The sequence below is a fragment of the Alosa sapidissima genome, chromosome 5 (genome assembly GCF_018492685.1).
Source record: "Alosa sapidissima isolate fAloSap1 chromosome 5, fAloSap1.pri, whole genome shotgun sequence".
NCBI classification, from domain to species: Eukaryota; Metazoa; Chordata; class Actinopteri; order Clupeiformes; family Clupeidae; genus Alosa; species Alosa sapidissima.
Window position 1 is genome coordinate 27,962,120 of NC_055961.1, and position 22,346 is coordinate 27,984,465.

At 42.3% G+C, this 22,346-nt stretch overlaps 3 protein-coding genes across 5 annotated transcripts; 2 read left to right on the forward strand and 1 right to left on the reverse strand.

Moving 5' to 3' along the window:
- Positions 1-818: 818 nt before the first annotated feature.
- Positions 819-6,773, forward strand: LOC121709411 (thrombospondin type-1 domain-containing protein 1). 2 transcript variants are annotated; one of them, XM_042092739.1, is made up of 5 exons: positions 819-1,170; positions 1,937-2,122; positions 2,456-3,454; positions 4,096-4,257; positions 4,523-6,773. In XM_042092739.1, the coding sequence occupies exons 2-5, from the start codon at positions 2,059-2,061 to the stop codon at positions 6,100-6,102; spliced, it is 2,805 nt and encodes a 934-aa protein (XP_041948673.1). In that variant the 5' UTR covers positions 819-1,170; positions 1,937-2,058; the 3' UTR covers positions 6,103-6,773. The 2 variants fall into 2 exon arrangements, with proteins under 2 accessions (XP_041948673.1, XP_041948672.1); XM_042092738.1 differs by having other exon boundaries at positions 1,993-2,122.
- Positions 6,774-6,796: 23 nt separating this feature from the next.
- On the reverse strand, positions 6,797-13,695 carry fgl1b (fibrinogen like 1B). Its single transcript, XM_042092742.1, has 8 exons — positions 13,320-13,695; positions 13,046-13,162; positions 12,698-12,923; positions 12,449-12,608; positions 12,227-12,324; positions 11,368-11,456; positions 10,128-10,318; positions 6,797-7,262 (listed from the first exon to the last, which is right to left on the reverse strand). The coding sequence occupies exons 2-8, from the start codon at positions 13,121-13,123 to the stop codon at positions 7,079-7,081; spliced, it is 1,026 nt and encodes a 341-aa protein (XP_041948676.1). The 5' UTR covers positions 13,124-13,162; positions 13,320-13,695; the 3' UTR covers positions 6,797-7,078.
- A 100-nt stretch (positions 13,696-13,795) lies between these two features.
- tpte (transmembrane phosphatase with tensin homology) lies at positions 13,796-22,005 on the forward strand. Of its 2 annotated transcripts, none has more exons than XM_042092740.1 (19): positions 13,796-13,927; positions 14,519-14,580; positions 14,801-14,875; positions 15,593-15,640; positions 15,865-16,029; positions 17,363-17,482; positions 17,580-17,679; positions 17,925-17,988; positions 18,091-18,155; positions 18,387-18,447; positions 18,576-18,657; positions 18,893-18,981; positions 19,665-19,726; positions 19,815-19,895; positions 20,121-20,226; positions 20,568-20,665; positions 20,855-20,950; positions 21,056-21,126; positions 21,223-22,005. In XM_042092740.1, exons 1-19 carry the CDS (start codon positions 13,925-13,927, stop codon positions 21,323-21,325), a joined length of 1,551 nt encoding a protein of 516 aa, XP_041948674.1. In that variant the 5' UTR covers positions 13,796-13,924; the 3' UTR covers positions 21,326-22,005. The 2 variants fall into 2 exon arrangements, with proteins under 2 accessions (XP_041948674.1, XP_041948675.1); XM_042092741.1 differs by lacking the exon at positions 13,796-13,927 and adding an exon at positions 13,947-14,095.
- The last annotated feature ends 341 nt before the right edge of the window (positions 22,006-22,346 follow it).

Here is a 22,346-nt window from a genome sequence, read left to right on the forward strand (position 1 = left end):
GATGGTAGGGCTATTATTTGTCTCCTTCATAATATTTTTTACACTATCGTAACAACAGTAGGCTACAACAGGATACCGTATTCTGTATGCGTACATAACCATGCATGTTGGCAGTCCAAGGTTGACGAGGTGTTGACAAGGTTAAAAAAAACACCTTTGTCAAAAACTTTTTCCTACAAGTGACACATAGTTTGTTTTTTGCATGATATATATTTTGTATTATATACAGCCTTTTCACTGATCTCATGAAAAAAAAAAAAAAATATATATATATATATATATATATATATATATATATATATATATGTATATTATATATACATATTGACCTACTACAGAGAATGTAGGCCCTCTGGAGGCTGTGAGCCACTCCCCCAACCCAATAATGGATGGCTCTCCCATCTTGGCTTTTTATCCTAATATTAGCTCAAAATGAATTGTTTTGGTTCCTATTGTCTTGTTAATGGTCTGTGTTTTTTTCTCTACATGCGAGTTACATTTCTGGAAGCGTTTCCTGTTTTCCTTATGTCTCATCCGGGAAACACGTGAGTATTTTTTTCAAATGTCATCATTAGATTTACAGTGGGTCATTGTTAGTGACATATTGTATTGCATTATTGGTTCTGTTTTTAATATTTAAAGGGGAGAGATTGCAATAAAAGGCTGAAAGGCGGACACATAGGTTATTCATTAATAAGCTGTACACCATATTTGTCCACAAGTTCAACTGTAGGCTATTTTAATCTGTAGACTTGTTATTTTACCAGTATCACACTGTTTTTTTTTTTTACTCTCATTTGGAATTTTCTCACCAATAGGCCTACGCTATTTCTGTCTTATTCACTTTGGAACCGCTTGACAAAAGGTAATGCTACTTCACTACGTGCATTATATGCCTTGACGTTGAAAGGCAAATTATTTAACCACATTTAACGCCAATAGCCAGTAATCTGCCGACAGAGGGAGCACGGAAGCGCGCGATCGCTTTGACAGAGAGGTGCGTCTGAAGACCAAACCGAGACAGATTGCTTGACAATGTCTTGCGTGTGTTAGTAATCCGTGTCTGTTTTTCAAACGCCAGGGCTATTGTAGACTATCAAACGAGTGCACAAAAAAATGACGGTTGACGGCTTACGGTGACTGGACGGATGACTTTAACCCTGAAAAAAGGTTAGTCCGTTTTTGTTCTATAGAACTATATAGGTGTATGGTCTCTCTGTTGTACGATAACGGACCGTGAAGGTCTTGTTGTTTGCTCTTGATCTGGAATTAACCTACCATGAAAGTGTTCATTGCATTCAATCTAAATACATTTCATATGTGCAACTTTTTCTAGCCTCTGACAGTTAGATAATTATTCTATAACGACGTTGATCCTTCAATTGGCAAATTAATTATCAAAAAGACTGCTTTTTTATTATTACATACTTAGGTGCAAATATCTCGCAATTCGTCTCTCTTTATTACGTTTGTTGAACCACGGTGTCCCAAGTTTTAAAGCCAGATTCTTGTTTTAATAGCTGCAGCAGACATACTGGACTGAATGAATACATTGTCCATTGTTTCGGGGTTATTGTGAACATATGACATTTTGTAAACTATATCTCAACCTTGACAAAATCACAACTGTACTTTCCCATAATTATCATACTACAGCACAGTAGGCTACTGTATTTAGGTAATCTCACACAGTCAGTATCTGTGCACTGTGACTTTTGATTATGCAAGTAGGCCTATTGGGGGGCTCAAACACCATGTGATGGCAGTAGCTTTTTGCTTGTAGAGGAGATGCACAAATGATCAATCAATCATACACCTCTACTGATATGCCTTGCATATGCCATTGCTAGTTGCATATTAGAATTTCATTTTTGGATCCTGATAGGGTTCAGTGCAGTGCTGTCACTACAACATACTGTATATGGCCACATTTTAGACTGTCTTGTTGCTTTGAACCGGAGCTGTCTGATGGTAGCTTGCCTTGTCTGACAGACAGGCCTGGATGGCTGATCAGAGGAGGCATGTGGTGCTAAAGGGTCTTGCAGCACATGCATCGGAATGACACAGAGACCCACCAATGGTAGGATCCACCTACCGTTTCTTCTTGTACTTGTGGGATATGGTGAGTAAACTCCAGTGATTACTATGATAACCAGCTCAATGGTCCTATGCAACTTTTATGACTGCTTTTATAAAGGGCGTAGTGTTGCTTTATTTCAATGGTACGGCAGCAGCATGAGGAAGAGAGAGAGGTCAGTGGAAGGGTGAGGCTCTCTTCCGTGTGTGCTTTTTTCTGAGGAAGTGACCTATACACTGTGGCATTTGTGATCACAATGCAGAGTAGGAAGAGCAGGGAGGGTGTTTTCTCTCCCAAAACTGCACAAGCCCATCATAGCCAAGGAAGAAAAAAATGGCTCAAGAATAACCTGATAGTGTGCTTTTTAATGTTTTCTAGCGATGGCTGGACTCCAGTTGTGGCCCTCTGTCCACGTTGCCCTGAGCAATGCCAGCGTGTTTGTGGATTATAACACTGACTGCAATGGCACTGGCCACAACCTGACCATCTCTCTGGTGGACATAGGAAGTAACACCACCTTGCTGACCAGGTACCTCCCCTACAACCAGTCAGAAGGCAGGATGGAGTTCGACTGCTCCTGCTTTCTCTACGCCGGCAGTTTCCGATTCCTCCTGGAACAAACAAGTGACCAGAACGCCTTAGCCAATGGCTCAGCCACCTGGTGGTGGAGTCCAGTACTGCAGATCAGCTGGCCAACCTTTCATATTTCCGTCGAGCAGGCCAACAATCGCACCTCCGGCTCCTTCCAAATCGGTGTGTCCACCAATGATCACTTCCACGCATGCGCCATCGACGGAGCGTCCAGGCTCCTCCTGGAGGTCACCTACCTGGAGTACAATCAGATCGGCAAGAACAACATCAACAAGATCCGGGCACAGACGGAGCACGAGATCACAACGCTGAGGTCGCAGCACGTGGACCTGGACTGCGTCTTCCCCTTTACCGAGCACGACTTCATCCGAGTGGCCCTGAAGTCTCCCCACACCCAGCAAGAGATCAAGGCGTCTGTACCCCTCTACCTGTCTCGCATCTTCCCCTATAAGCTCTTGGTGGACAGCAACCACAGGAGCGGGTGCAATAGGGCAGTTACTGTGCGTCTGGTCCCCCCACCCTGTGCCTTCACCTATGGGAGGGTGTTTGTATACCGGGACGGAGCGTCCAAGATGACCGGGTCTGGGTCCTCCTCCTCTGGCACCGAGGAAGCCACACTTCCTGCTCACCTGGCTTACAATTGGCTGACCCAGGGGGAAAACGAGACTGAGTTCAACTGCTCTGTCTTTGACCCCGGGAAGAATAAGTACTGCTTCCGGTTCATCCTCAACTCCAGTCGCTCACCGAGTCCTGCACAGACCTGTACAGTGGTGCAGAGGATTGCAGGTTAGCAGTTACATGCAACATACAAATTGTGTTTAGACTGTTTACACAAAACCACATCCAAATAAAATGGCATAGAAAGAACATATACTGTATGTGTAGTGTAGTGTAGTCTGGATCACCAATCCCAAATCTTAACCAAAATTGCCATCAATAACCAGTTGGCCCTACCAGTTTAGGCTGGACTTAACAAGTTGAATTTTTGAAATTTGTCCTAATAAATAATAAGTTATGTCCACAATAGTACAATGTTATATTGTGTTAACTTTAACCCATCCACCCATCTTGTAACCCATGTTACAAGTCTAGATCAGTCCAAGAGGTTTGAATAAACTGCCACCTAAAAGTACGTCATGAAGCAGAGCGGTTCTGTCTTATTTGAAAGGACCTCGAGCAAGGTGGTTACAATTAGCATAATCATGGATTCAGCTCCCAGAGAACACAGATACTAATTATAATGTATATTTATACAAGTATTTGTGGATAAAAGTGATGGATCAATATAAATGTAAAGAATTGCTGAACACATCGTCTTGGAGCTTCAGTGCATCCTGGCATTCTTGAACTGTCTTTCTCTGATCAGTTTAGTACTGCTTACTAATTGCTTTGTTTTTGACTGATTTTCATGTTCCTTGCCATCCCAGAGACGTGGGGTCCGTGGCAGCCGTGGAGCCGCTGTAGTGTGACCTGTGGGGAGGGCATTCGGGAGCGCACACGCAAGTGTTTGGTGCCATCTGGTGGGGCGATGATTCGGTGCACAGGCTTGGTGAAGGAGCAGTCACACTGCTCCCTAGAGGATTGTGTAGGTAAGTTCACCACCCAAGAGCATTCAGTCCTATATAACAGCTCTGTAATTTACAAATTTACACACTTACATGTACACAAATATATGCTTATATGTATACAGTAAACTATCATATCAAGTCTGATCACCATGTTCATATTCTGGTAATTGTGTGTGCTTTCATAATAAAGGCATGTTTTTGACTGCTTCATATACTGTATATTTTATACTTTGAATGCAGTAGACTATATAATGCCACATATTTTGTGTCTTTTCATCTGTTTTAGTTCCCGTGCCAGTGCCATCAATGCTCCCTCCTAAGTCTGGCTCTTCACTGCAGGGTAACCTAGTAGGTCTGGCAGGAATCTCCCTGTGCCTGGCAGTGATTGTAGCCACGATTCTCATCACTGTCTGGAGGAAGGTGTGCCGTGCGGCCAAATGCAGCTCGGTGCGTCGCAGCTCCGTGCACTCACCTGGCGGCCGCAAGAACTCGGACGAGGCATCCATCTGTGGACACAGCCTCCAGCGGCCGAGCTTCTCCGACAGCCTCCAGGCCGCTCCTGCCCTTCTGAAGGGCCCACCTCTCGCTGCTGGAGTGTCCAGCCCACCGGAGAGGGCCTTTTCAGGGGGGCATCAACAGAACCTGTCCCTCCCTCTCACCCTCAGCCCTCAGGACCCGGAGAGACTGTCTCCGTCGGGGCAGAAAATCGTGCCGCCAATTTTTGGCTACCGGCTGGCCCAGCAGCAGCTGAAAGAAATGAAGAAACGGGGCTTAAAGGAGGCCACCAAGGTCTACCACGTCTCCCAGAGCCCCATAGACGACACCATGCTGGAGGCTGTGGAGTCCACGCAGAGCGGCCTCACCGCCACACAGCAGGACAGCGAAAGCCAGGACGACTCCAACCTCAGCCGCTACCGAATCAAGTCTCCATTCCTGGAGGGAGCCTGGACACCTTCCAAAGCTTCCAAAACCCTCCCCGACAGACTCGGCCCGAAAGCTGACTACAGTCTGGGGTCCCCGACGGCAGGCTTCAGCGCACAGAAGAGGGAGCGGACGGCCGATTGGGTGGAGATGGTGGAGCGCAGCGGCGTCGGCTTATCCAAGAACCCCAACTTCAGGCGCACGTCCAGCTTCCATGAGACCAAGCTGCACCAGCAGTCTACCCCAGTATCAGCGGTGGCTGCCAGGCCCTTCCGGGAGCGGAGCATGACCCAGGTGACACCACGGCAGATCCCCGAGGGAAGCTGCAAGACGCGGGGAGCGTGGGAGCAGCCGCCCCCCATCCGTGAGAGCGAGCCCTGGGCCCCCGGGAAACCCAGAACCTCTGAAAGCACAACAGACAGCAGGAGGCGGCCGTGGATAGAGGCGTCACCGTGTCTCATCGACCTCAAGGCAAACACAGGAGGGCTAGCCAGAAGTGTTTCAGCCGGAACGGACACCAGCGCCAGACCGGTGGCTGCCCCGGTTGAGAGACACCGAGGGGACGTTCCCAGCCCACCACCGGCTCTCGGGCTGAGCAGGGCCGAGCAGGCCGAGCAGAACTGGAACCGCCGGGGTCCGTCGCCGATCCAGCGGAACATCCTGGCGCGGAAGCTACGTGAGGCCAATGCTAACCCTAACGCGAATGCTAACAACGCTAATGCGGCTTATCATCGGCAGCGCAGCGCCACTTTCTCCGCGACGGCGCAGCGGAGAGACCGCTGCCGCAGCCTCCCACTCTCAGGTGACTACAGCAACGCATGTGCCAGCTCACCCTACGGCCTCTCTGAGGCAGAGAAGCGCATGATCGACCTCCCAGGACACCTGGGAGAGGAGGGGGAGGGAGTGGAGCCACCGCCAGGATTGGGAATGCACAGGCGCACCTGAGGTAACACCAGTGACTGGGGAAAACATACACTACCAGTCAAAAGTTTGGACATGTGCATTTGTACATGTAGCAGTCACTATTCGATGTGAATTTCCTTTGATACACTATTAAACTACTGAATGTTTATTGTACCAAATGTTGTTTTTGATTATGATTACACAATTTCACTCACTCTAATCACTGATTGTCATTTGATTGTCATTTGCTTTCATTTTTGGGCATAGAGGAAGGAACTGAATGCCTACCTGTCTAATAGGAGTCTAGTGTGGATCATTTCATGGTATTTAGCAGTTTCTCATCTAAACAGGAACTGAAATCTACTTTTAGTGCATTTGTAGCAACTCACTCGTGATCATAAATCTGTTCCATCTGAAGGACACTGAAGATATAACTTCATAGGGCCTTGACGTGAACAATAGATTTGTTGAAAAATGTCACGAATGGCTTAATCTCCATGCACAAATTGTTCAATAAGCAGATAACACTGGGGAGAGGTTATTGTATTTGTTTTATCGTGTTTAACCTTTCTTTTTTAACTGTTCTGTCAATGTGCACTGTGGTTAACCATGCACAAATGTACTGTTTTTTTAATACTTTTATAGAAAATGTATTATATATAAAATCTGCCTGTTTGATACGTTTTTCATGCAAATAGCAGAGTTTTTTTTTTTTTAAAGAAACACAACCAAGGGGCCAAATTCAAATGCTGGTTTTATTATCATTGTACTGAATGTAATGGAGGATATTAATTATTGGTTTAATCTAGCCATCACAAGCCCCAGTAAAATGGCATGCAAGAACAATCTTATCATTGTACTGACATGTACTAAGGATGAAAAATAAACTATGCACTATACTACAAAAATCAGTGGTTCCAGTGTTTGTTACTGTGAACGAAGAAAGATAGCAAAAAGGAGGTTTCCAAAAAGGAACCTTTCTTGTATTGCCTAGCAGAAAGGGATCCTGCATGGCCGACTAGCCCTCTGGTCCGGCTCCACTTCCCAGGCCAGCCATGGCATGCTGTGGGCGCACCTTCATGGTGGTGTGCCTGAGGGAGTACCACAGCCCTCTCCAGGTACCCCACACTACGCCATTGTCATTTTCACCCTTGTACTCGCCTCCTCTGTAGAACTTTCCATTCAGATTGGCAGCGTGACACCTGTATTTTATGATAAATATTGAAAAATGACATCATAAAGTATTCAAACACAGTTAATGTTTTCTCTAGACAAATTATATGAGTGACCTAGGAAGAGTTGGAGTTTTTTTCTCCTGTTTGCTGATCATATTGTAAAACATAGATATGCTTCCATTGGGTTCCATAACCAACAACATAGGTAGTCTAGGTGAATGGTGCCCACCTTAGTGTGATTTGAGGATGTTACCTAAAGACCAACCCCCACACCTAGAAACCTGTATTGTGTGGCGTTGTGAATACAGCATCAACATGAGCTATCCAGTTTCTATCAAAACTTACCATCTACAAACCCCAAATAACAGTTATTACTGTTCCCCTTTTCAGAGCATTGCAACAATGACAAATGGGTTATTATGACCAGCGTGCTAGTGAAGTGGCAGTCATATAGGTTTAGTCGATGTTTTACTTTTTTCAGTAATTTTGTGTCAACGATTCCCGGGACACTGAAAGACCAGGCTGCACAAAACATGGTGGGCATGTAGCTCCACAAGGATGGAAGCAAGGACACAGAAAAGTTGTTTTCATCCATCGCCAACCCACTGCATCGGCCCCCCGAAAGGAGGGTGGGCTGGACACAGTTTTCTGTGAATATCTCGAGAACCGTAGGGCCTAGGATGACCAAATTATTTTGGTATGTTGGTCTCCAGGAGCCATGTCAACACATCCCATATCCACTCATTTGAGGTGTAGCAGCAGACATGGGCAGTATTTCAATTATATGTATTTAAAATACGTATTTATTATTAAATACGTATATATTACGTATTTTGTCATTTGTATTTTGCAGGATTGGAAAAACTCAAATGTAGTTTGTAACAAAATACTTTGAGGGATTGTATTTGAGTATTTCAACTACTTAAATACTTCTCAAATAAGCCAAAATGTCATCACTCAATTGATCAATTAAATATACTACCCGCTATAACCATGACAATAGGCAATGCTTATCATAAAGCCAAAGGCCAGAATCTTAGTGAATCTGGTTTTAAAAATAGTGCTGGGTGCCTGGAGATATCCTTTGGGCAATTCCCTGTATTCAACTGTAAAGTTGACCTAAACCTCATTACCTTTTAGGAAGAAAAACATGAAATTTTTCTTGCTGTAGTATGCCACATTGTGACCAACTTAAAAGTCCAACTTTCCTCTATTATGATCCCCTCTGAACATTTGTAAAGTTGAAAAAAAATTAAAAGAAAAGTCAATATGGGAGCCAAAATGGTCAACTTTATCACCCTTCTGTAAGGACAACATGGGGTGTAAACCCAATTTGTTTGTTTATGTAAATTTTTGTCACCTTGTGGACAACGTAAAGCCCCTTAGAACCTCTTAGAACATGTCAGGAAGTTGAAAGAAATGAAAAAAGTAACTAGGAGCTTGAATTGTCAGGTGTGTTAAGTGCTACAAGACTAAAATTTGAAAACAATACAGATAAGATACTGAGGAAGAATATTAGGACCAGCCCTTTGACCCCATGACCTTGAGTACCTAATAGCTGATGTTCATTCTCGCTGCAGGACAGTATTAAAACTTGGATTTGACATGAGGGTTTGACATGAGGATTTACTGCATGTAAGGAGTAACATCCGCTGAAGTGTCCAGATGTGCAGAAATAATGGAGGAGACGGAGACAAAGACCTCCCGGAGTGGAATTCTCTCCCAAGTTAATTCCGTGCATTTATGCATTTATAGCACAACAAGGGAAATGTAGTTCAGTTTAAAAAGAGGCCGACCTGTTCAATTTGTTGTACTACTTTCATTGGTTACGGAAAATGATGGTGGGTAGGTTGCTTTGTTACAGTTGATTCCACTGTTGCGAAGCCTGCTTGTCAGTTCAATCATTGTTTACATTGATATGGGATGGTGATTACATTTTTTACCAGATCTACTTCATAGGTGCCCCAATGTACAGAATTAATAGCCCCCTGCCAGCCAATCAAAAATAGTATTTCTTGTCTCTTGGGGATACATTTTCAATAATATGCCTTGTTAGTATACCATGATTATTGTGTGGGTATTTTTGTATTTCCAAATTATTAATTACTTGTATTTTAATTAAAAATCAGTATTTTGTATTTTATTTTGTTACATTTCATGAGCCAGTATTTGTAATTTGTAACAAAAGTTTTTGATGTATTTGTGCCCACCTTTGTGTAGCACCACCTAGTTAATAGTGAAAAGGCAAAAATTATGCATTGCAATCGCAGATATCTTTGGCTGAGAGGTTCAAAACTGCATGAAATTTGAAGTATATGATCATTATGATATATTCTGAATGCATGCAAAGTTTTGGAGGGGGGTTTTGGATATCACACAAACGCACACACACAGGCACACACACAGGCACGCACGCACGCACGCACACACACACACGCACACGCACACACGCACACACTATGCACACACTCATTTACATACACAAAAAGTTGCAAGAGTAGGGGCTGGAGTAGGAGATGGAGACAAATTGACAAGCATGATTTATTTTTGCGGAGAGAATGTGCAGGACTGAGCGGCAGTCATATTTTGTACCACTTTGCGGTACATCTAGTTGTTCTTATATGTGGTGTGATTTGGAAAAGGATAGGATGGTATCAGAACCTTAAGTTGGTGAAATTTTACCATGCGATGGGTTTTCCCAGACCCCATCACATATGGAGACCAGATGTACACATTTAAGGATCAAATTGCTTATTCAAAATTCAGCATAAATAAAACGTACTCAGCCCTTAAATCAAAGCTATATAACTCTTTGTATAACGTCACGTTTATGTATGTGTGTAAATTAACTCTCCATTTATAATCAGATTTAATCTCAGAATCGTAGCTGACCTGTTGTACCACCAGCCGCCTATGTTCTCCTCAGCACAGTTGCCCTGCAGGTAGCGGTCGTTGTCCTGGTCTCTGGTGCTAAACTGCATGCCGCTGAGCGAGGCTGACCACTGCTCCACCATGTTGGTCCCCCCGGAGAGCCCGTCTCCTGCCTGGCCACTGCATACACCCACACTCAGCCTGTACTGGTCCTGCAGAGGAGCACACGGACAGAGATCAGCTCAGGCAGACAGGAGTTCAGTCTAATGCAGTGCTTCCAGGTTTGGTGTGGAACAGGTGTGGGAAATAAATGGAACATAAAGGGAAGAAATGCCCGCACACTGCTAAAACTCCCATATATTTATTAAATGTTGCAATGTTTCGACCTGGCTGGGTCTTCCTCAGGCAAATCAATTTTCTTCCCTTTGAGTTCTAGTTACATTTGCCCTGCACCTCACCGGTGGGGATGTGCACACTTCTACAACTACTCTAAATAAATGGAACATGAAATGAAATGTCTGTGTACCTGGCTTCAGGTAACTAGAGTGACTACCCTTTACTGATCCTGCATATTGATATATTGTATGAATAAACAGCCTACAGTTAACTCTTAAGTGATTTTGTCCTGGTTTAGCAGATTAAACAAAACTGTGTCCGATCTGAGACGGAGTGAACTACCACCTAGAACTACCATCTGATGTTGGAATGGACACAGATAGATGTGGATGTAAGGAAAGAAGGAAACGGTCAGGAGGAAAAGGTGATTGTTCACATCCCAAGTGCAGGAGTCAAAAAACAACTTTTGACAATAAAAAGTCTTCTCTCCTTTTTTGACTGTTTTTTTTTTATTATCCACCTGAAGTCGACCGGTGGAAACATTGTTTGAGCCATTAAAAACATTTCAAGATATTAGTCTGTATCAAATATGTTGCAGAGGGTTGGAATAAGTGACAGGTGAAGAGGGAGTTTTACAAATGTGTCAGTGGTAAGACAAACAGTGGCAACAACAAGACGAAGACAGCGAGTAAACGAGTAAAACGAGTAAAATTCTTTTTGTCTTGCTGAAGCTAATTTAACAATCAGGCCAAATTTATTTGCTGAGTTAATACCACAAGGAAAACCCTATTCACAAACATCAGTGGGTTAGCTCAATGCTGCCATAAGGCACACGATAGCTTTGCTTCTAAATTATTATGTCTCCAGCTATCCATAATAAACTACCTCTTCTCTAGTGGTGTTTGGGAGGGATGCTAAAGCTTACCTTTTCATCAGAGATTTTAAAGTTGTCATAGATGGCATACTTTGTTTGCCCATTCCAGTCCATCAGATCAATCTTCAACAGATACTCATCTAGAGCACAGGGAAATAAACTGTATGACTTTGTCAACATTCAAGTTTAACCAGAAATATATATGCATCAATGGTATACATTTTATGTATGCATTGTATTTTTTGATGTGTTTGACGTATATGAACAGGCCAGGGGTGACAAAAGAATTGGGCCCCTCATCCATACACGCTCCAGCATTAAAGAGAAACTACGCAGTTTTGGCAATTTCTTTGCTGTTTTCTCGCTTTTTGCTCGCAGGTTTCTCTGCAGAGCTCCCTCTACAGCTTCAAAGTATAGGATTTACGGGACTCCTCAATCGGTCAGTCTGTCGTTTTCCCCGTTTCCCCTCCGACAACGGTTTACTCGCTTTTTGCTTCTTTTCGCTAGCTCTGCCATGACTAATGTCTGAGAAACTCCATCACTACCTAGTCAGTGCCTGGCGTGTATGTGTGTAGTGCAGTAAAGCAATTTGTTACATTGTGAGGCTGCGAGCTATGGCTGCGAGACTTTCTGTCTCCGTCAGCCCGCCGGCCCAAAGTTGGAAGGGTGCTTTTTCCGCTCACAGGCGCTAAGGGGAAGCGAGACGGCCACCATTCAACCCGTCATTTAACCATTCCAATGACTTTGAAGCTGTTCAGTTAAGGTAAATTAAGCTAAAAAAAAACCTGCATAGTTCCCCTTTAAGTAGAACATATACATTCCTTGGCCTTGGGGGTGGGGTCATCTGTGCCCTTAGACCCTTGCTGATGGCAGGACTTATTACAAGGTATGTATATGATGGCAGTCTTACCTCCAATGAGTACAGAATGAATGTTTTCATTCCCCAACCAAAACTCATCATTCCACAACTCATAATTTCCAAACCCATCACGGTAATCAGCCCAGTCCCTTCAGAAATTCACAAGGGGGGGGGGAGTAAATATAATTGCATTTTACCATATCTCTCATACATTCAAATGAGAAAAAAACATGTTTAGGGGGAGCTAACTAAATGCTGATGGTTTTGTCTTACCTGTTGAAGTCTACCTTTCCATTGCGACGTTTCTGAAACACAGTCCACCCCCCACCATCTTCCATATCACAGTACACCAGAAATGGCTCTGAGGCTGCCTTTGGCTTGATTCGGTAGAAGCCACTGGGTGGTTGCAGTCTGTCATATAACTCAGAGCAATCTAGAAAGCACAACAACATGATTTGACTAGTGGTCAATACCTTTCCCCTGAGAGTTATCCTTCACAGGGTGCGCTTTAACAAGCCTGACCTTTATCGTGTACTAGTAAATTCCCAGGACCAAGCGGTAAAAGTGGAGCAGTTGTCTTGTATGTGACTGTGTCATTTGGTATGGAGATCTGGCGCAGTTTAGGAGGTGGGAAATATCTGTACTCTCGTAGGTTTCGCAGTTGCCATTCCCCAAGCACCAGCTTGTGATCCAGCGTCTGGATGCTCTGCTTGAGTTCTGACAAGCCCAGCATACATTCTTCCTTCGCCTCAGGTGAAATAAACAAGACATAACAGTCTAAATAGCGTAACATTTAATCAATTAGAACTTTTAAAATCAATCATATTTCAGAAGTACCACAAAAATGTGAAGAGTTGTAAAACGACATACTGAGAGTGGTGGAAAGGCACCGGCATGGCACTGCCACACCATGTTGAGCACCAGGAACAGAGACACAACCAGTGGCATCAGATATGTGTGTGCGCACGCACTAGTGTGTGCAGTGGCCTTAAGAGATAACAGTGAATCAAAAAGTGTGCTCCATCCTTCAAGTGAAATGCCATAATTTTCATACTCGAGTCATTTTCCATTTTTGATGTGTTGTGTTTCTTTGGATTTGTTCAGAATGTGTTCCTGTTTTGTTCAGACCAAAAATGTGCCTTACCTTGATGAATCCTTGATGCGCTTCGCACGTTCCCCGTCCAGAAGCAAAAGAAATAGCCTGTTGTTTTCTGACAGGGTTTTGCTTGCAGTATTTATAGAACCTGTTGGTTCCGCATGTTCTACATTAAATTCAGCAAAGAACGGGAAAGGTGTCGTAACTTTTCCCATTCCTGGCATTCCACAGCTGGTAGGTTGAGTTTTTGGATCTTAGAAGCCAGGGACATCATACAACCAATATCTTGACCTTATCTTGATTTTAGTCCTGATACATAAAAGCTGCTTTTCGGTTGTGTGAGAGAGTGAAAACTCAAAGCAGTGTTTAATTAGAAACAGCTGTGGCCGAATTCCTTACAATCTGATTGCTTTTATAATAACTTGCATATATACGTATACGATATTAAATGCAGAGTTGTAGCATGGCATGTCATACACAATGTTATGAAAACCATTCAGACTCTAACTTGGAGAGGAAAAGGTAGTGGCTTCTGGAGCGCATCAGGAAGTTCAAAACCGCTACGTTAGCAGAGAAGGGGCGGCGGAATAACTGTGGATGCAAGGAAAGAAAAATACCACGAGCAACCTTTGGACCTTTTCCTTAGTATCCTCATGGTAAGTCACAAGACAGATACTACATTTCAAAAGACAGTTAGTCGGCACAAGGCAGGGAATGGGCTTGAAAATGCTAAGTAGGAAAGTAACGTATTGATACTGCAAAGTTTACAACGCAAGGGAAACAAAAGGGTTGCATTCCGTCCGTCCTCCTCCGAGAACTGTCCGGTTTGTATCGTTTTTTATGTGGAATTGGTATTCTTTAAACCTTTGACAATATTGATAGTAAATGCACTTGGTAATTGTTGGACAAGTGCATTTGATTTGCATTAATTTGAGATTTTTAACAGCTTACACATAATTGTTTCAGCAATGTTACTGTTTGCACTTTTCTTGCACATTCATGGTTTTCCCCTTAAACATTAATAGTAGGCTACACCGTAGGTCATCATATTATCTACTTTTGTATTCAGAATTGATATATTCGTATTATTATTAACATTTAAATTGCATTTAAGTATGTGAACGACTCTGGTTGTCCATGATGCACCATAAGTAAAGTGAATTTCAAGTCTTGCTTGCTTTAAAATAGCCAAAAATGTAGGCCTATCACTGGCCCTGTGGGTGTATTGATGGTGTCTGTGTCATCAGGATCCAACTGACATGTCATCCGTGCATTTTAACCCTGGGCTGGATGCCAAAGAGGTTAATGGGTAAGTCGAAAACTTTCAGGCTAATCTGAACACTACACAAGCTCTTGTAACCTTTAGGCTGTCTTTTTAGAACAAAACATTTCCATCTAGAATAGCATGTAACACTTTCATTTCCATTTGAACAGTCATGCATTTGCACAATCATCTTTGGTGTTGGTTGAATGTCATGGGGTGATGTCCATGGTATTGTGATATTAAATGGTATTCCCCTTTATTTCAGAAATAAAGAAGAAGAAGCTCAAGTCAAGATTGATGATGGCAAAGAGGAGACTGATGAGCCTGATACTCTCTACCAGTAAATCTATAACTCTTATCTTATTCTTCAGGCTTACGATGGTTTTTCACAGATGATTCAAATGATACTCATAATTATCTTCACCACATAAGCAGAGTTTATATTGATGTAGATGGTATTACAGTTGATGCGTTGCAGGCTACTTTTAGTTGAGTTCATGAAGTCACATGTCTTGAAAGACCATCCTAAAAGGCGGACACAAAGATTTTATGGAGCTTTCAGCAGTGAAATACAGTCTCGGTCAGACATATTGAACTGGGATAGCCATACATTGGGGGCAGCCGTGGTTAGCACTTCAGACCTGTAACCGGAGGGTTGCCGGTTCGAACCCCGACCAGTAGGCACGGCTAAAGTGCCCTTGAGCAAGGCACCTAACCCTTCACTGCTCCCCGAGCGCCGCTGTTGATGCAGGCAGCTCACTGCGCCGGGATTAGTGTGTGCTTCACCTCACTGTGTGTACACTGTGTGCTGTGTGTGTTTCACTAATTCACGGATTGGGATAAATGCAGAGACTAAATTTCCCTTACGGGATCAAAAGAGTAAAAAAAAAAAAAAAAACCTAAATGACCAGGGAGGCTGTCAAATGAAACACAGCACAGGGACTCATCATCTCTAACCGCTTGATGAAGTGCAGTGGAGGTCTAATCATGAGTTACATGTCCAGAAATGACTACCCTTTTTCATAACTCTGCATAACTTTGCTTCTTCTCCGTTTAGAAAAGTCCGAAAGAAGATTACTCCTTTTGTGATGTCCTTTGGTTTTCGGTAAATGCTTTACATTTTTTACATACTGTGACTAACATTTTCCTCTCCCAAATGTATTTTAGTTTAACCAAGTTATAATGCATATTCTCAATAAATCTGATCTGCAGGAACGCTGCAATAACAACACACCTGTATGTGTAGGCTACTGTACATCTGTACTGTAAGTCGTTTGGGATAAAAGCTTCGACTAAATGAGCAAACGTGTCTCCTCTGTGTGCCCTTAGAGTGTTCGGTGTGGTGCTCATCATTGTGGACATCTGCCTGGTCATCGCTGACTTGGCCATTCCCCAGCAGAACCGTGCGGGTCTGGGGGACACACTGGAGGCTATCTCTCTGGCCATTGCCATCTTCTTCCTGGTGGATGTGGTCCTCAGGGTATATGTGGAAGGGTAAGGAAGACCCCTGGATCAGTCACTCCAAGGCTTGCCTCTCTCTCTCTCTCTCTCTCTCTCTCTCTCTCTCTCTCTCTCTCTCTTCTCTTTCTCTTTCTCTTTCTCTTTCTCTCTCAGCTAGGCTTTAGGTTCTCAGGCTTTGTGCTGGAATTCAGATATGGGCCAGGCCGCGAGCATTTTGATATTGTAGTGATTAAGGAGCTTGGCTAGCATGCAGTAGCCATAAAAGTCATAGGTTCAATTCCCAACTGCTACCGTTGTACCCTTGAGCAAAGCACTTAACCCCAATTTGCTCCACGGAGATTGGTTGGCAATTGGTAGCTGTAAGTCGCTTTGGATAAAAGCGTTAGCTAATTGCAACACAAACATTAAGATTTGAAAATAGATAATCACACAATATTGATTGCATGTAAGGGGGCAAATGGCTTCAGAAATGTCCCTTTAGCCCTGTCTGCTATCTCTTAGCACATTTAGTGTGGATGGCTAGACTAAAAGTAGAATGTGACTATCCTAAAGAGTTTCTGTGGAGGGATAAGGAAGGCCCTGGAAGGTCTCCTTACATATTCTACTTGATCTGTTCTCTCTGTCTCTATTTGTGATTGTGTGGTTTGGCTAATAAGCACGCATAAAGTAACATTAAGTGCAGTAAATAATCAACAGTGTCAGTGAACTATACGTGCTGTGATAGTGAGCGTCCAGCAATGCAGACTTGCACCATAAAACTTGAAACTTGAAAGAATGACCACACCACTGGTGACTGGATTTTGATGTTAAATATCCACATGTGAGTTGAGACAAAGCAGCTAAAGCTGCAGCAGAAGTGACCGTATATAACAAAACCTGCCTTCTTCTACTTATATTGAGAGTGACCACGTTGTTCAGTTTTATTTCTAAGGCTATAGAGTAACAACAGTAGGGTTCTCTAGATACATACGAGGTAATGGGGAGGATAAGATTTTGAAATGGGACCTACAATGTGGAGGAGGAAAGTCACAAATGTGCTGATTCAGGGGATTGCCTTCACCATAGGAAGTATGCACAGGAAGTGTTCGCTTCTATCGGGCAGTTATTCCTGGATATTTCGCTGACTCGTTTTTAACATGAATTTCATCTTGATTGAAATGCAGTGACGATCGTCAAACACAAAGACTTCGTCAGCATGACATTTCATTCATATTAAAGATAGAAAAATAGTCAAATTTATCACAGTAGTTACTCCTAATGTATACCATGATGGTTTATGGTAATGTAAAATAATATGATAGTACACCAAGGCATGTGGTCCTTCAACATAAGATATTCAGAAAGACTATGACATTTTGTTTTGCAGATTTAAAGTGTACTACAGCTCCAAGCTGAATATCATGGACACCTGCATTGTGGTAGTTACTTTAGTCATCACTATGATCTATACTTTCTCAGACTTCTCAGGAGTGAGCCTCATCCCAAGGTACTGTCACTCTTGTCTTTCTGATCTTTAAATCTAGTTACATTCTACTGTGAATCAGAGGTAATGACTTTACTGTGTATCTTCTGTGCCTTTATAGAGTGTTTAACTTCCTGAAGGCATTGAGAATCATTATCCTGTTCCGTGTCTTTCGCCTGGCCTCACAGAAGAAGGAGCTGGAGAAAGTTACCAGGAGAATGGTGAGTTTAGGACCTAGACAGAGACCCTTGGTAATACCAGAGCTGTGTTTCCTAAAACCTTTGTTGTGGCACAACATGTCTTAAAATGATAGAAAGACTATTAAACACTGCCTTCTTAGTTTTGGATGGTTGTGGCACAACACTGCTTTTGGGGAACAACCTAGACAGTTGTCACACTGCAGCTACCATCAGTAGGAATGTGAACATGGATGATCTTCAATTGAAAGTTTACTTTACTTGTGCAGGTCTCAGAAAACAAGCGGCGCTATCAGAAAGATGGGTTTGACCTTGACCTTACGTATGTCACAGGTGGGTGTAATTCATGGGTGGTGCACCAGGGCGGCAGTACTGTGTTGAGTGCTTGTTTTTTTTTTTAGTAGCCATGTTGCCTCATATCATATTTCTTTCCAGATCGAGTCATCGCCATGTCTTTTCCATCTTCTGGGAAGCAGTCTCTCTACAGAAATCCAATCAAAGTGAGCAAGACTTTTTTTTTTGAGAACATCAGTACTCCAGTGATTCAGTGGAACAAAAGACTAAACCAGCAGAGATATAGAATAGAGAAAGATGACCTCAAAAACAAATAGATTTTTCAATAGCAAACTAAAAATTCAGTGCATGCTTGTATACTGTGTTTTAAGATGACCGCTTGTATTGTGTAGAGGAACGCACTATGGAATGTGTCTGATTCTTTTTTTTTTTTACAGGAGGTGGCAAGATTCCTTGACACCAAACATCTTGATCATTACAAAGTGTACAACCTCTGCAGTAAGTGAACACATAGACCGCTGAAACTGTAGAAAATGTTCGTAGAAAATGTGCATATAAACAGAAAGAATGGATATTTCAAAATCTATTTTGTCACTACATAACACAAATCCTGTTTGACTTGCCAGGTGAAAAGGGCTATGATCACGAGTTTTTCCACTACAGAGTCGAGCGCGTGCTCATAGACGACCATAATGTGCCATCTTTAGAGTAAGTATCACCTGCTACACTATGCACATTTTCATATAATGTTGTTCCACTACAGGATCTACCGGTACTGTGGTTTACTGTGTATTCTAAGGTCTTTTAAAACACATGAGCATTGTGCTAGAAGTCCACTCATGTTTGGACTTCTGATCTCTTATAACTTTATGGTCCCTTTGTTTTCAGCGAATTGCATGTCACATTCTTGTGTTTATAATATTCTTGCGTTTGTCTCTGCTAGTGATATGCTGAAGTATACTGCCAGTGTGAGGGAGTGGATGTCAGCTGATTCCAGGAATGTTATTGCCATTCACTGCAAAGGAGGGAAAGGTAAGGCCCGTTTCACACTGGGTACGCGGCGTGAACGTTGCGTGTCAATTGTGTGCCGTCTGTGTGGCGTTTTATATGACTTTGCTTACCAGAAGCATCGGCAGCCTCTCTTTTTCTCACGTCATTTTTTTTTCTTCACTGTTTTGAATTGAAACGCTTCAACCGCTTCAAACGCTTGTGCACACTGCAGAGCATAGATTTGACTCTAGAAATGTGATATTATTTTAGTCTTCATTATTCTGGAAACCATTACCATCATTTCCCAAATATTAGCCGCGGTTAATACATTGATTTTGCTAAATTTCTTCAGCTATGAGGTTAATACATAGGGGCAGTTAATATGGAATTAATATGGTTAGTTTTTTTTACTTGCATACAACACTGTCCTGCGGTATACACAATGGGGCTAATACACAGGAAATGACTGTATTGAAAACTAAATGCCAGTGATGTATCTTAGGAGATGTTGAAAGCAGGTAGCATGTCTGCATCTGTTTTACTGTACTATTGTGTAATAGTGTAGTGGAAGGCATTGAGTTTGAGAATCAGTACCTGACCGTTGCAGGTCTCTGTCTGCCTAATAGCTGACCTTTAACTTTAAAACTTCAGAACTCTTCCTCATCCAATGCTAGACACTGGTGAGTGTGCTTTGCAACATGACATAACTATTTCATATTTTTCAGGGCGCACTGGGACGCTGGTCTGCACATGGCTAATTGACAGTGACCAGTTTGAGAGCGCTCAGGTTAGCAAGCTCATATACAGTATTTGGCTTTTTTTTTGGTTTTACACTGACGCGTATGCTAATATGACTTTCCTGTTATAATCTGCAGGAGAGTCTGGACTACTTTGGAGAGAGGAGAACTGACAAAAGCATGAGCTCCAAGTTCCAGGGAGTGGAGACACCCTCTCAGGTGCACATTAATGCTTACATCATCACGTGTTGTTGAGCTTGAACATGATTTTAACCAAAGTTTAAATTAAAAAATATATTTGTGCAAGTGCAAAACCTAGTTCAGCTATTGGTGCATGAAACTATTACAACCGAGGCCAATACTGCAAATGGCAGAATTAAAAATAGAAATACTTTGTTAGGCGAATGGTGGGTATTGACTCGGGACTCTCTGTTATGTCTTCAGAGCAGGTACGTTGGATATTATGAAGTCATGAAGACCAAGTATAACCGTCAGCTGCCCCCTGACAGGTTCCTGAGGATAAAGAGCGTCCGCATTCACTCCATCGCAGGTGAGGTATCCAGGTCTTCTTCAGCTTTTGACAAAGGCTGCCATACACACATGCACTGTTTTTAAGGCAGTACGCAGTGTCTTGCTCACACTGGGTTTTGGACATGGAAATGTCCGCCTATAGATTATTTACAAACATGTAAATGGTCCAATGTACTGAGCTCTCTTGTTAAACCTGAGACGCTTTATAAAAGTGAAATGTAAATAGTCCTTTTTATATGCTGTGTAGTGATAAATAATGAGCATTTCCATCTTTGTCACACACTGCTAATGGTAAATACTGTGTTGTGTACACATTAGAAATGTTGGCAAAAATCATATTTCAAACAAATCCATATGCAGGTGTGGGCAAAGGCAGTGGCATTGACCTGACAGTAAAAATTATTGTGAGGAGAGAACTTGTGTTCCAGTGTGTCTGTGCCAAGCAGGAGAAATGTGCGGTAAGAAAAGTTTGAAAATAATTGTAATGATATTCATTTATCGCTCTCTGTCTCTTGCTGTTCCTCTTTATTGATATTGGTTGATGTTTGTTTGTTTGTTTGTTTGTTTGTTTGTTTGTCTGTCTGTCTTTTCTTTGTTGGTTTACTTTTAGTTACAGTAACTAATTCATGGCTTGATTGGTGTTACAGCTGTTTCCAGATACTGGCAATAATGCCGTGGTCATCAGTTTACAGGACTGTCCGGTTATCTCAGGGGATATCAAGGTCATGTTTGAATCCAGTGCTGTAAGTTCTTATACTGTATTGCACAATGACCAACAATTTGATTACATCTGCATACTTGTACAGTGATTTGTCTTATGCAGTAAAACTAATCCAACCTCCACACAGGGTCTTCCAAAGGGATATGAGAACTGCCCCTTCTACTTCTGGTTCAACACCTCCTTTGTTGAGAATAATAAGTACGATTTATTTGACTTCTGATTTGACTCATTTGATGCATTTTTGTGAGACATCATACTCTCACATCTTACATCTCCTCTCTTCCACCGCTCCAGGTTGTTTCTGTCCAGGGAAGAACTGGACAATCCACACAAATCGAAGGTGTGGGACATCTACAAAGAGGACTTTGGTGTGACTCTGTCCTTCTGTGACCCTTGATGAGGTGTAAGTGGACAGGACATGTCTGCTTCCCCTCACTGAAGACAAATCGTCCTCGTTGTAGTAAACTTAACGAATGGGGACACAAGACGAGTAGGGGGAGACAACTAAGCACTCCAACTCAGGAGAATGGATCCTAAGCTCTTACAACATAAATATGTTTTCATATAAAACAATATGAATATAGTACATAAAACATATTTTTGGATCGACTTGTTTGGTCAGTCTATGATTCAGTCCTCAGAAATCCTAGACTTCTCCGTGGTGTAATTTACCTGTGAAAAAGGGATGGGATACTTGCTCAATCTGTGAAAGGGAGATTTAGGAATATATTTAAATGTATAATCTTATACTTTGTATCTTGTACATCTATTTAGCACTATTTGGTACAATATAGTGAGTTGAATGTTGTTATTGGTGCACATGTGTAATCATTATTTTGACAGACATTCTGACATATGGGTATGAAAGGGATTCACTATACTTCCACCACAAGTTCACTGCCAGAAAACGAAGACATAAAAGAGTATGAATTCTAAGTGAGTGGATAAAGATACTACATACTGTATGTAACCTACTGAGGTTTGAATGGATTTATAATGTCTTGAATTGTTCAACGACTTGAACAATGGCTCTTAATGTTGAAGGTGTTTATTAATAAATTTATGCTACTGTTTGAATCTTTGGTGTCAATGTGTCAAAAACACTCTTCGCAAGTAGCAACTTCCTCTGGACCATGATCCTGCACAGGCCTGGCTTGGACTTGCACCAGACCACTTCCTGTGTCAGTTGCTGGCCTGTGGAACTGGCTGACATTCAGTCATGGATCAGACCAACCTCTCAAAGGGTCTGCATACATCCAGAGTAGGGTTGCAACATTCAGGAAATTTTCAAAGTTAGACATTTTTCATGGGAATTAACAGGAATATATGAGAATTAACATTAATAAACTAAAATTTGCTAAATTGCAGGTAAGGCTATTGAGCAAATACTAAATTAAAATGTGTTTATACAGTTGCTA

Coding starts and splice junctions, on each gene's coding strand:
- tpte (XM_042092740.1), top strand. Junction 17,680..17,924: donor AGAAAGTTACCAGGAGAATG/GTGAGTTTAGGA, acceptor TTACTTGTGCAG/GTCTCAGAAAACAAGCGGCG. Junction 19,727..19,814: donor ACCAGTTTGAGAGCGCTCAG/GTTAGCAAGCTC, acceptor TATAATCTGCAG/GAGAGTCTGGACTACTTTGG.
- fgl1b (XM_042092742.1), bottom strand. CDS start 13,123: ATGCCACTGGTTGTGTCTCTGTTCCTGGTGCTCAACATGGTGTGGCAG. Junction 12,609..12,697: donor TTTACTAGTACACGATAAAG/GTCAGGCTTGTT, acceptor TGTGCTTTCTAG/ATTGCTCTGAGTTATATGAC. Junction 10,319..11,367: donor TTAAAATCTCTGATGAAAAG/GTAAGCTTTAGC, acceptor GCTCCTCTGCAG/GACCAGTACAGGCTGAGTGT.
- LOC121709411 (XM_042092739.1), top strand. CDS start 2,059: ATGACACAGAGACCCACCAATGGTAGGATCCACCTACCGTTTCTTCTT. Junction 2,123..2,455: donor TCTTGTACTTGTGGGATATG/GTGAGTAAACTC, acceptor AATGTTTTCTAG/CGATGGCTGGACTCCAGTTG. Junction 4,258..4,522: donor CTCCCTAGAGGATTGTGTAG/GTAAGTTCACCA, acceptor CATCTGTTTTAG/TTCCCGTGCCAGTGCCATCA.